Below are 14370 nucleotides of genomic sequence, written 5' to 3' on the forward strand. Positions count from 1 at the left end.
GAGTGTGGCGGAGGTGGGTGGGGCTTTGGCCAGCCAGTGAGCACACTACACACTGACCTTCAAAGCGGCAGCCAGCACTCTACTGCATTTGTGAAGGGGCCTTCAGATCTAACCAAGAGATGTTCTGAGGACACCGATGCTAACCCACGTGTCTCTCTCTCTTTGATCCTGCAGGAGAAGAACATAAGGATCTTGGATCACGGGATTAGAATAGATAGGTGCTTCATGGCTGGCGCGGACATGATGGGCTGAAGGGCCTGTTTCTGTGCTGTATAACTCTATGACTATGACTCGATAAGCCTGGTGATTTAGTGGTATGCCTCATGGCTTACAGAGAGCAGAGAAGAATAAGAAGAAGAAGAAGAGTGTGTTAGAGGCACCTGGTATGGCAATGGGAGGAGCACCTCCTTCAAGATGAAGGGGTGAGAGGGCCTGCTGCTCACGCAGCTGAAGATCCACAGCGAGCCATCGCACATAGGTGCCTCACTAGATCCACAGATGGTGCTTGTCATTCCTGCAGATGATTGAAAACCAGTGTCGCTGAAGACTGCACATGTCTAGGGAACTGGTCAGTCACATCTACCACCTGCTGCAGGATTTGGTGCCACGGGCACATGGAGGGCATCCATTGCCAATGGCTGTGACAGTGACTGCGGCGCTTAATTTTAATGCCAGTGACTCCTTCCAGGGCTCAACAGATGACCTATGCCGGATCTCACAAGCCTCCACACACAAGTGTATCCAGGGGGTCACAGACGCCATCTTTGTGAAGGCGCAGAACTTTGTGCATTTCGCCCGGGATCAGGAAAGCCAGGAAGCAAGTGCGCTGAGATATATACAGATCTCAGATTTTACACAGGTGCGGGGTGCCATCGACTGCACTGACGTGGCACTTCGACCTCCATGACAACAAGCAGTAAACCACATCAACTGCAAGGGCTTCCGCTCGCTGAATGTTCAGCTGGTGTGCGACCAGCACAAATGCATCCTACAGGTCTGCGCATGATTCCCAGGGAGTGTCCATGACTCCTACATCCTTAGCAGGTCTCAGATCCCTGACATGTTCCAGGGTCCAGAGAGGCTGCAGGGTTGGCTCCTCAGGGACAAGGGCAACCCACAGAAGAGGTGGCTCAAGATGCCCGTGTGGTGGCCTCAGACAGCACTGATCGACGTTATAATCAGGCTCATGCCACCACCCGCACCTTGGTGTAGCAAATGATAGGCATTTTGGAGGACTTCAAAGGGGATGATGATGATGAGGTCCTCGAAGGTGAGGATGCCGGCAATGAGGCCATCTCACTGGCCAGAAGAAGCAGACCCACTCGGGAGGCCCTCATAGCCACAGAATTCATGGAGCATGGGGACAAGATACAATGAGGACAGCCCTGACATCCTCATCTGACATTCACCTGTAAATGTTTGACTCTTGTATGGCTCATGGCAGTGCACATACCCTGACAACATGCAGTGAGACACTCCATAGATCTTCACATTGCCTCTGTGAACGTCTGATTCCTGTCTGGCTGAGGGCAGCTCGTTTGCGCTCTGTGATTAGGGTCATATCATGGAGACACAACCATGAAACTTTAAATACACCTGATCCTTTGTTATCTTTCAGCATCTGACCCCTTCAGGAACACAGTGTCACTGGTCACAGATGCTGAAGAGATGGGAGCCAGCCCCACCTCAAAGGTGCTGAGAGTACACAGAGAGAATGATGGATTCTGTGACACCTGCCCACGACATTCTGGCAGCAATGATAAGCACCATCGAGGTGCAGGCATCAATAATGTGTCCAGTGAGTGTGAGGCCGGACCATCACTTTGCTCTGAAGGTTACACACTGCACAGGGAGAGGCCCTGGACTGAGACACCTGCCTTTATCTTGTGCAGGAACCAAGGTTTCACATCTGAGTGACACAAACACTGCTGATCATAACAAGGAGCCACAGGCAAGGAGACATTCTTGGGAGTTTATTTACAATAGTGAACATTATATACAAGTGATTAACACCCGTGCCCAGGCTGTGCAACTACATCTTCTTAACCTTCCTAACCCTGCCGCTACATCTTGATGCTCCCCAAACATCCACAGTGGAGGTGGAGGCAGCTGCTGACTGTGTCGTGCTGTCTGTGATGACCTTGACAGGCGTCCTCTGGAGGGCTCCGAGCTGCTTTCGGGGTCCTATTGTGTGGCAGTGGCACCTTCCTTGGCCTGTGGAGCTGGAGCTGCTGGGGTCACAGGAAGAGGGGATTCGGATGGGCTGGAAACTCCTGGAGTCACCTGGATGGATGGCCCCGGGGTGTGCACCTGCTGATCCTCCTACCTATGGGCACCTGAGGGCTGCTGGCTGACTTATTGAGGAAAACAGGAAGCTGGAGTGAGATCGAGCTGCCCCGCACCCCTCTCACGTTGACATTGTTGGAGGTCAACTATGGCATCAGTGATGGAGTTTAATCGCCCAGCAGTGCCGGACCGGTGTGCTGGACCAAGGTCTCCATGGCGGCCACCATCCTACCAGTTGGCATGCCGGCACTATCACCTCAGCCTGAAGGCTGACGGACTCCACCATCGTGCCTTCCGATCTGAGGGGTGCAGTGGACATCCCTTCCTGATGTTCCCGAGCTCTCCTTTGCAGGTCCAGCAATTGAGGTATGACTGTGTCTAGATGTTCCTCATCCGACTTGAACTTAGCAGATTTCTGACCTTCAGCAGTCCCCTGAGTGCCGGAAACCTGGGAAGTCCCTGCCGCCACCTACTGTGGATCAGACAATATGATGTGCTCACCAGATTGTGACCCCAAGTCCACTCGAGAACTAAGTCCCACCAAGATGCATGTCTCTGCGCTGGCAGAGGGTGTTGGTCTTCAATTACGGTGTCATCAGATTCTTCTTCCAAGGTCTCTTCGGGGCTTGAGTCGAGGACATGGCTTGTGGATCCCTCGGCTGCTTCCCAGAAGTGCCTGTGAAAGCAAGGAGAGATAATTAGTGCATGGCAGGGACTGCGGAACAGGGGAACTCACTCACAGCGTGGTTGTCTGATGGATGTTGCACTGCTGGATCCTCACTTGGGTGAGCACTGCTGAACTCCTGCCAGGACATGAACAGTCCAGATCGTCGCCGGCCAGTTGGATGGCTCGATTTTCAAAGTCTGTGAGGATCTTGATGTCGAGCATTCCTCCACCAATCTGCAACCCCTCCCTTTTGTTGTGTGCCAGCTGGTTATGCATGAATAGAGAGGGAGGGAGTGTAAGTAGATGAGAAGGAGGCCTGGCATGTGTGTGGTGAGCGGTGCCATGAACAGGATGAGGACACGATCAACAGGTAGATGAAGGTGTGTGTGAGAGAGTGAATGGTGATGTCCCTTGAACTGGGAGCGAGTGAGATCCCTGTGGATGTGTGATGGGTTTGAGAGTGTGTGAGTTGAGAGTAATGAGAAGAGTGACTTACCCTGGCGGAAGGGAGATTATCATTCATCCTCTTTTGCAAGGCTTTACTGCTGACCATCACTGCTGCTGCCTTCCATACTGGATTGGTGACCTTGTTTGCTGGTCTTCACCCAGACTGGAGGTACAGGACTTCATGGTGGACCGCCACTGCCTTCAGTAGATGCCCGAGGGAGGCATCGCTAAATTTGGGGGTAGCACGTTCCCTTCCTTTGACAGCCATAACTTTTGATCCCTTGGAGGTGCTAGTTCTGTGCAGGAGCCCTTTAAATATGGCGTCTGGATTGTTGAAGGCCTGAGGTGATTGTGGGGCGAGCGAATCAGAGGCTGCTCCATCAGAGATCCAGCGTGTCTCCCATGAATGCATTATTAATGAGGCGCTGGGAATGGGGCAATTACGGTGCAAAAACCCGCCATTGCGGTGGCTGGTAAAATGACTTTTTCACGCCCACTACCACACTTAGTGCACATCTGGGACAATTCCACCCGTAGAATGCGATAATTCCAGGAGACAGCTACTCAAGCACTTCTAACTCTATCAATGCCCCTAAGACACATACAAAATGCTGCTCAGTTGGTGAAATACAGTTGCTTTGGCTCCAGTGTAACACAGGATAACACAATGTCTATAATGGTCTATAATGTACAACATGATTGTGCATCTCAAGGTTTCTTCCCTAAGTATGCGAGAGATTGTTCAAATTTGTAGGTCTTACAAATTTAAGGTCATCCCTGGTTATTTTCTTGGGTTAGCATTTCTGTGCCCTTGCTCTTGTTTTCATTTGTCAACTTGAGGTCAGTTTTATACATTACTAGGAAACCAAACACATTATTGCATGATCACATTGATTTAAATCTGCCACCTGCACTATCCCCTTGACATCTACTCCTGATGATGCTGTTTAATTAGGCTATTGACTCAATTTGCATAAAGGGTCTGTAATTGCTGAAGATTGTTGAGGAAATGCATTAACAAATGTTAATGGGGCAGATGTGGCAGTTAACAGCGAATGAACAGTGGAGCACAGCTGTTTATTACATCTCCCTATAAGCTTTGATGAAGTTTGGAACATACTATAAATTAGAGAGCCTAAAACCAAAGCACCTGCTACATGGGATCTTCAACTTGTTTGAGTAGGGAAAACAAAGGCTGGAATTCAATTCCGCTTTTGGAAGTGGGCTAGGAATCGGGAGGGAAGGTCGGTGGTGCCCATTGCCTTACCAACTTCTCCTGATTAAGTTAGGGATGGGGAAAGTTGAGGACAACCTTCCTATCCAGAGGCCAGCTGAGGCCCTTAAATGACAAATTCATGGCCAATTAAGGGCCTTATCCTGCATCACTGGTATTCCACCAGTATGCCATATGGGGAGACCACCTAGTATAAGCTGGTGGCCTCGCTGCAGGCTAAGGAGGGGGGAGGGCCCTCCTGACTGGGCACCTTATGGCTCACGAGGGCCCCCGGTGGCATGGGGCTCTCTAGCTGAAAGACCTCCTCTTTGCCCTCCACAACAGCCACTCCCTCTCACTGGCACCTGTCTCACTGGCCCCAGTGAACCCCACAAGCTTTGCTCAATTCCAGTGTTTCCTCCATGGTGTCTGGTAGGGGCCTACTGCAGTACCAGCAATGGCCACCGCTCCTGGTGGCACTGTTGGAACTGAAGAGCTGCCAGCCCTCCAATTGGCCAGAAGCTCTTGAAGGGGGGGGACCTCTACCCTTAAACGCACAGGAACCCCGGCAGCAAGTAATTAACAGCCTGTTTGCTACTGAATTCAGTTGGTGTTTCCGAAAATGGCCATGGTAGGGTTGCCCCTGACTTTCCGGCTGTTGGACAGTGCCACTGCCATGGCCATTAAATTCATTTCAATGTGTGCATCTTCTTAACCACATCAGATTAAAACATCAGTAACAAGCAGTGCAGAGCTTGAAACAGGAAATGTCAGTCAGAATACTGACATGTACAAAATCATGTATAAAAAGTGAAACAAAGAAAGGGAAAGATTGTATTAAGACAAAGATAAAAGACAGAAAGTTTTAAATAGTTACGTTTCTAAAGTTCCAACAATAATTAAAATCTGAAAGAATGAAACTCCACACATATAGAAGTTAATTTTCAGAAAGACAAAGGTTATTTGACAGTATTTAAGGCTTACCATTAAGAACCTTAAAAGGGTACTTATACTGGAATTAGCAAGGACTAAATTTCTCTGGTAAGTTTAGTCGGTATCTATGAAGTACAAGAAAAGACATGTCCAATGTTCCCTACCTATAGGTTTTCTGACGATGGATTGCTTGATGATTTCGCATCCCATTCCTGATGCAGGTTCAAATCGCTTTGATCTCTCTTCAAAAAACCACTCACCAGTGACAACCCTCAGCTGCCTGTTTAAAGAAAGAACAATGTAACAGCAGCTTCTGCACACAAGAAGTAATTCTTAAAAACTGCTAATTTTACATTTTAAAACCTCTTTTGTATTTGACCTTTTGTATTGATCACAATTGACATTAACTAAATCTGGCAAATAATTAAGAAACCCCTCATTTACGGATTCATATTTTACTTGATGCATATTTCGAGCATTGTTGTTTACAATACAGAGCAATTTTAAAACAGTTAGAGATTTAATTCAGAAAGATACAATGACATCCAATTTTGTGCTACTATTTTTATGATTACTTTCTTTTTTAGGGACAGTGCTTATTTTCCATCTCTAAAGAAAACTCTCCCTAAAAACAGCATATTTAAAGATATACATGGGGAAATTATATTCTTGAAAAAAAAGTATTATGGATTAGAAGGCTGATAAAGTATGTTTCCAAGAGCAATAGTTTATAGGATTTCTGTAAAAAAAATCTGGAATCCAGCTCTCCCTAATTCTTGAGAAACACTTGTATTCAGAGGTTATCATTATTAAAGATGCTGTAATGGAGAGCTTCAATCTCACCCAGTGGGCAGTAATGCATTAGTCATTCTTAATCATATTTGTGATCAACCATTTCCTACTCAGTTGTCATCTGTAGCATTTTAGAACAGAGGTAAAATGCTGGTTTTAGGACCCCAATTTCAATGTAGGCCTTGTACAATCTGCTTGAGATCACAAAATACCGCAAGCAATCTTTTGTCTTAATGTTTGTGAGCTATCCTTCTTCATTTTTATTGTCTTACCTCATTCGAAACCCACTGCCCACTTACACAAAAGGTGCCTAAATTAAGAAAGTATCAACATAGAGATTGTTTTTATGCAGATGAGGTCTGTGGATCATGTACCTTATTCCCTGTGCTTTACATCCCTTTTTTCCATATTAAGTTCATTAACTAAATTTAATTTATCTGAAATAATATCTGACAGAATGTCCTGTATATTGGGCAAGATCACAGAATTATTACAACAAAAATTACGATGGGAACCTGAATCCATTTTTTAGGTTGCCACTCTCTCACGAAGGGTCAAAGGAATCCTAAAGTTAATCCTTTCAAACCTTTTCCAACAAATAAATGGCATGGACTAAACAATATTACTAAGGGAAAGAAAGCAGTAATCTGTGTGCCCAAGTACAAATTTCCTCTCCGCATTCATTTAAAGAAAACCTTCAAACTTTACTAAATGGCTCCCAATTAAGAGGTATCACCCCAACTTTTCTTTGACGCCTATGGGGTCCTGGCTCAGAGGCCTCAGCTAAGGGTAATGAAGTGTTCAATAGGAAACCCACTTGTTATTCCAAGAAGGAGCTCAGCATCTCTGTGCCCAGCCCCATTAGAGCAAGAAGTTGCTTATCAGCTCATGTGCACCCCAGTGCCTGGGAACAGCAACCCAGCCTTCTCTGTTGGGATAGGGATTTGATGGATCAGAAGATGCCCAAATGTTCTTCATGCCCAGAGCCCACAGAATTCTTAATTTTGCTCTGGATGGGTCTTTTGTATAACATCTCATCAGAAAGTGGGTATCTCTGATAATGTACCATATGCTCAGTGCCACTCTAGAGTGTTCCTAGAGTAATGCAAAAACTTACAATCTCCTCACCTAGAGGTGACAGTACCATAACAATTGAACCAAGCTGACACCATCTCCTTCTTCCTACCTCTGCTGTTTCTTCTTCACCCCTCAATCTCTTTTTCTCTCTGACCTGCTCTTCTCTTACCCTTCTGCCTCCTTCCCTTCTCCTTTATTTGCTTTCTTGCTCCATATTTTTGTCCTTATCTGATCAGCAAACTTCAGTCTTTGCATTTTCAGAATGCCTTTTCAGTAACGCAGCACACTTTAGAAACGGATTCCCTTACTGTCCCTCTTGACAGCGGTTAGGAACTGCAATGTGACAATTCCACACTAAGTTTCTGCAAGTTTGTATTTTGAAGACAGAGAAACTTAGTGACTGTGCATCTCCCTACTTCAGCACAGTCTTTTTTATATAAACACACACCATATTGATTATTTTCTTATATGGATTTGATTGGAATAATTTTCAGTTTCTAGCAGAGTGGAAAACTCAGCTGCTGTAGAATCCTCCTTACTTTCATTCCATTGATTTCAATTATGCCATTAGGTACAAGTGTTAAAAGGAGATACCCGCAGAAGCCCAGGCTAGTAGGTAGAAAGTGTGGGAACCAGAACACTTTAAATAGTAGATCCATGGCAACCTAGCCTAGCAATGAAATCCCCAAAACGAAACCCCAAAATCAGCTCGTGAGGAGTAATGGATCGGGAAGAAATTAAATGAAGTATTCAATTTATTATACACTTTAAAAAAAATTTAACTATTATTAAATAGTTAAATATTCAGGATAATTAATAGCAAATATTAAACCTGATTTAAAAAGAGTGGGCAGCAATATTAACTCAAGGGAAAATCTTAAAGAGTGATGACATGGCAAACATGGAAAAGAAGTTTGGAGGCTGAGTAAACAGGAAGTCATTTTCTTTTTTTTTTAAAAGAAAAGCTTTCTACCTAATTTTAATTCAGATTATCAAAAAACAAGTAAACAAAATAGTCTAGAATTGGCAGGGCAGGCTATGTGTCTGGGCTGTATTATGCAAGGGTTTGTGTACAGTGAGATTTTCCTGGGTTCCCACAACTGCAAGAAATGTCTCTGCTTTAAGTCACTCGGCTCAGAGTCATTGAGGTGAAGTGGGAGTTAGAGACACTCCAAAACATAAGACATGGAGATAAATTTCTGGATAGCTTTATTCAAAGCCCAGAAGCACAGCTACATGAAAGTACAGATTCAAAGTGTTATTATTAGGGAGCCAGGAAGGCCGATCTTGGGACAGGTTGAGAGGTCTTGAAGACACTGGTTCTGTCCAGCAGGTAGAGTGTACTTGCTACCTGTGATGATAAGGAGAAAGATAGTGAGGAGAACAGCCACAATGCAGATCAAAGCACCAAGGCTCAGAAGGTAGACAGAGATTAAAAAAAGGATCAATCACGCAGTATACTTACCACCTAATAGTGGAAGTAAAGGAAGAAATATGTATACAAATTAGGGAAATTAGTAAAAAACAGAATGATCATCAGGGGGCTTTCAACCACTCCAAAATTAAGTAGTCAGAAGAGGAAGGTAACGGGTGTAAGGGAATGAAGTTCCTACAATATGTACAGGACTCCGTTCTAACTCAGTATGTGAGAAGTCCAACAAGGGACAATTGACTAGTTGGTCTGTTAATGGATAATTAACCAGAGCAGATAAAAGAAGTATAAAGTAGTGAAATGACCATAATACAATATGGTTTAGGATAATAAATAAGGACATAAATATGGCGAAGGACAGGGTAATGGATTGGGGAAAAGCTGATTCTGGAGGAGCGGAGACTAGAATTGGAAAAGTAACTATTTGCTTAAACAATGATGTAGAACAGTAAGGGGAAACATTTAGAATAGCGTTCAATAGAACCCGAAAAATATATTCTGCTACAAAAGAAGAACAAACTAAGCACCAAAGAGACACTATGGACGAAATAAAACAAAGGAAAATTTGACCGTAAGGAAAGGGATAGACATTAAGTACATGAACAGCTAGGCAGAACATAAGAGGGGCATGGACAAAGTGAATAGGGAGCAGCTGTTCCCCTTAGTTGAAGGGTCAGTCACAAGGGGACATAAGTTCAAGGTGAGGGGCAGGAGGTTTAGGGGGGATGTGAGGAAAAACTTTTTTTACCCAGAGGGTGGTGACGGTCTGGAATGCACTGCCTGGGAGGGTGGTGGAGGCGGGTTGCCTCACATCCTTTAAAAAGTACCTGGATGAGCACTTGGCACGTCATAGCATTCAAGGATATGGGCCAAATGCTGGTAAATGGGATTAGGTAGGTAGGTCAGGTGTTTCTCACGTGTCGGTGCAGACTCGATGGGCCGAAGGGCCTCTTCTGCACTGTGATTCTGATTCTGTGATAACAAGGGAGAACACAAAGACACCAGGAGAGAAGTTTAAATAAAAACTATTTGTAAGGCAAAGAGGAACTAAGAGTTTCAATTATCAAGGAACCTAAAAAACCGTAAAATATTTTGCAGAGGCATATATAAAAATGAGGAAAATTGGGATGGAAATAGGGCCACTAAACGATGGTCAGGATAAAATCACAGGCAGTGATAGCAAAATGGCCAAAATATTATATCATTATTTTTTCTTCAGTATTTACCAGGGCGAGAGGTAAAGTGGACATAACATCAGAAGATGATATCACTGCATTTAAAATGAACAAAAAAATGGAGAAAGATTAAATAAACTAAATCACACACAGAATAAGTGAGATTGCACTGGACAGGTTGCACCTGCACATTTTAATAGGAAAGACATTGCAGTGGCATTATTATTATTTAATATCTTGCTAGAAAAAGGTGCAGTGCCTTGGACAGATGGTGAACAAATGTTATACCTATATTTAAGAAGCGAGATGCAACATGTCAAGGGAACTAGAAATCACCAGACAGCTTAACATCAGTTGTAGGAAAAATAATGGAATCCCCACTAAAGAAAAAGTATAAAAACATCTCCAAACCAAAAATATAATTATAAATAGTCAAAAAAGACATGTTGAAGCTTTTTGTCTTGCACTCACCAGGACACTTTGCAAGAACAACAATATAAGGGGATAACAATTTATATTGTTTGTGAAGAGAGTGCTGATTGGTTGGCAAGTGGACTCTGATTGGTAGAGGCATTGCCAGGGAGAATGCACCAGTGATGATGACTGACAGTTAATTGCCAAGCATTGTTTGAAATTTAAACCAGGCAGCTTAACCCTGATTGGTTAAGGCAATGCCCTGAGGAATGAGTCAGCGAATGGCTGTCACTTATTTTGTTTATCTGAAAGAGGCACAATGTGTGTACATGTTCTTTCTGTCTGCAGAGAACAGGGCCCTGTGTACTAATATATGTAGCTTCCAGTACACGCAAATGCACCAAACTGCGAGCCCGACTGACAATCTTAAACTGGTTGTCAGCGGAATTCTTAGCACACTGAGGATTATTTAGCAAATGTTGTCCCATCACGGAATTACATCTAATGTTGGATACTGTGTTTTGAGTTTTGCAAGCACGGTCTGGTTGCGTATGGTCTGTACTTTGCCCATTGCCAACAGCGGCTGGGACATGCTGTTTAATATGATCGCCAGTCTTTGGGACATACGGCCTACATACCTAGCATCATGCTGGCACTGAAATTCATCTATCACATTGCTCATTTGTGTGATAGGCAGAACGTCTTTTTGGCTTGATGGCAGCATCCTGTTAGTGGCGAATACCACTCGTGTTGCTACTACATAGTAGCAGCGTGAAACAGCTAGCTTATCTGTTGCTCAAATTTTTGCAATACCTTGCCCTCATCTGAGGTAGACAGGGTACTTTTCAGGGCCAGAAGCAACAGCATTAGGCCTGTTCATGAATTTGTCAGATATACAGCGCAAAATGATCTGATCAGGGTAGCCATTATCCTGCAGGATGCCTTTGATGTGCCCTATTTCGGCATCAAGCTTGCATGGCGAGCAAATGGCTCAGGTCCTATTTACAAGATTGCCGATAAGACCAATCTTATAGTTTGTGGAACTGTAAAAATCCCAACGCATATATTGACCAGTAAATGTAGGCTTGCGGTAGACCGTGATCGAGAAGACCCTAGCAGATTTCTTGACTAATATTTCAAAGAAGGGGAGTTCGTTTGACTGCTCCATTTCAAAGATGAATTTGAACGCAGGATAGAGCACACTAAGATGTAATGAAATTGTTACATGCAGCTGCAGATCTAAATATAGCGAACATATCATCCACATATTAGAAATGTACAAGGGATAGGAGGTTAGGTGTCAATCTATCGAAGGCATGTTTTTCATGGAACCCAACAAAGATGTTTGCGAGACCCAGGCCTAGAGGGGGTCCCATGGCAACACTATCTATTTGGGCATACATGGTGTCATTAAAACTGAACTCAATTGCACGAGTTGCCACATTCATAAATTTATTGAATACTGATTCATGCAATAATGTCGGACCTAGATCGCCAAGATATAGTGCTGCAGTGCATACAGTATAAATTGATGTTTTACCCTTGTATTGATATTTTTGCGAAGTGTCCTGGCAAGTGCAAGATGAAAAGCTTCGACATGTCTTATTTTCAGCGATATTCAAGGTCTGTACTACCAAATGACTATTTATAAATAGCCAGCATGAATTTCAAAAAGGAAAGTCTTGCTTGGCCACCCTCATCGAATCCTTTGAATAATTAAGAAATCTTACTAAAATGATATAGGGCGTTGGCGAGAACACAGAGTGCTGTGCACAGTGTTGATCTCCTTATCTACAGAAGAATGTTCTAGTCTTGGAGGAAGTGCAGCAAAGGTTTATTAGACTGACATATGGGCTTGGGGGGATTATCCGATGAAGAGAAATTCAGTAGACTGAGACTGTGTATCATGAATGATGGTAGACAATTAAACAACTGTTGGGAAGAGGAGGTTCCTCGGACATCTCCATCCTGAATGATAACAGAGCCCAGCACAAGTGCAAAAGACAAGGATGAAGCCCCTGCAATCATCTTCAGCCAGAAGCACCAATTGATCCACCCTGGCCTCCTCCTGAGGTCCTCAGTGTCACAGTTGCCAGTCTTCAGCATATTTGATTCATTTTACATGGTATCAGGCACTGAATACAGCAAATGGATCCCAATAACATGTACCTGTAGTGTTGAAGACTTGTGCTCCAGAACTAGCTGCGCCCCAGTCAAGCTGTTCCAGTGCAGCTACAACACAATGTGGAAAATTGACCTGGTATGTCCTGTCCAGAAAATGCAGGACAAGACAAATCCAATCTGGCCTATTACCACCCCTCTCAATCAGAAACAGGTGATGGAAGGTGGTGTTGACAGTGAAATCAAGCAGAACTTACTCAACAAAAACGTGCTTAATGATGCTCAGTTTGTGTGGACAAAACAGCTGGATTCCAGAAGTGTGGTGCGAGTGACTGACCTTGACATTAAGGTAGCGTTTGAATCAAAACAGCATTGAGGAGCACTAGTAAAATTGAAGTCAATGGAAATTAGGAGGAAAACTATCCACTGGCTGGAGTCATACCTAGCACAAAAGAAGATGGTTGTGATTGTTGGAAACCAGTCAACTCAGCCCAGGACATCACTGCAGGAGTTCCTTAGGCCAGTGCCCTAGGCTTAAGCATCTTCAGCTTCTTCATCAATGACCTTCCCTCCATCATAAGATCAGAAGTGGAATGTTCTCTAATGATTACAATGTTCAATCCCAGTCATTACTCTTCAGATACTGAAGCAGTCCATGGTGATATGGAGCAAGGCCTGGTCAACAATCAGGCTTGGGCTGTAAGTGGCAAGGAACATTCATACCACAGAAGTGTCAGGCAATCTCCTTCTTCTTCTTTTGTATGACTGGGTATTGAGTAACAAGTATAATTTTACATCAAGGTGGTCAAGCCAGGATTTTACGTCAACAGTGGCAACGTGTATCGCTGTAATACCTCTTTCGTATTTATGAGTTAGGCATTAAGTCGTTATGTGTTCCGTGGTCTGTTCTGGATGATCATAGTCACATGCAGAAGAGTTTTTAATTTTCCATTTGTGCATCAGGTATTCGCATCTGTCATGGTTTGTACGGATGTGGTTTAGGGATGTCCATGAGCTACGTGGGAGTTCAAAACCAGGGACTTTCTGTGTGCGGTCTTTCTTCATGACTTAGTGTGGGGACCATTCATTTTTCCAAGTTTCTTCAGGATTGAAATCACATTGCCTGAGGCTGTGTGCATGGGTCCAAAAGGGCTTATGTGACTTCAAGCGGACGTGAGGAACGTTGGTGAGATCCTGGTGGATGGCGAGGCATTTTATTTTCCTCGATTTGCTGAACTTCACAGAGGGTCGCTGCATCATGGCAGATTGGTGGGGTGGGCAATGTGTGCCAGAATGGGTTGCCAGGGTGTTGGGGTCGATTTGAGGGTTCCAGTGATGCATCTCATTGCAGTGTTCAGTTGAACATCAACCAGCCGAGTGTGGCTACTTCTAGTCCACACCAGTGCAGAGTACTCAGCTACAGAGTACACAAGGGTCATTGCTGAAGTCTGTAGTACTGGTGCAGAGGCTCCCCAGCTGATGTTTGCCAGTTTCTGGATCAAGTTCACTTTTGACTTTGTCTTGGTGGCCACCTTCACCAGGTGGTTGTGGAAGGTTAGCGTGTGATCCAGTTTCACTCCGAGGTAAGTCGGACTGCGGTCATGTTGTACAAGGTTGTCACAGAAGGTCACAGTCAAGGATGCATTAGGCATTCCTGTTATTAAGATGAAATGAGGTGACTGTTGTTTTGTGATGGTTTGGTTTGAGCCTCCATTTCTGGAAATACTCAGACATGATGTTGAGGTCCCAGTTCAAAGTGAACTCGATGTCGACAAAGGTGGCTGCTTGTGCTGCTAGGGCAAGATCATCTGCA

The 14370-nt window shown here is 44.3% G+C and overlaps 1 protein-coding gene across 1 annotated transcript in view; it reads right to left on the reverse strand.

Moving 5' to 3' along the window:
* The window catches only part of sytl5 (synaptotagmin-like 5), a 129967-nt gene that overhangs the window by 51691 nt on the left and 63906 nt on the right, over window positions 1-14370 (reverse strand). Inside the window, exon 4 of the mRNA XM_078559769.1 lies at window positions 5711-5826. Within this exon, the coding sequence (XP_078415895.1) occupies window positions 5711-5826 (116 nt within the window). The remainder of the gene's footprint in view (window positions 1-5710; window positions 5827-14370) is intronic.

Source organism: Cetorhinus maximus, chromosome 16 (genome assembly GCF_964194155.1).
Source record: "Cetorhinus maximus chromosome 16, sCetMax3.hap1.1, whole genome shotgun sequence".
NCBI classification, from domain to species: domain Eukaryota; kingdom Metazoa; phylum Chordata; class Chondrichthyes; order Lamniformes; family Cetorhinidae; genus Cetorhinus; species Cetorhinus maximus.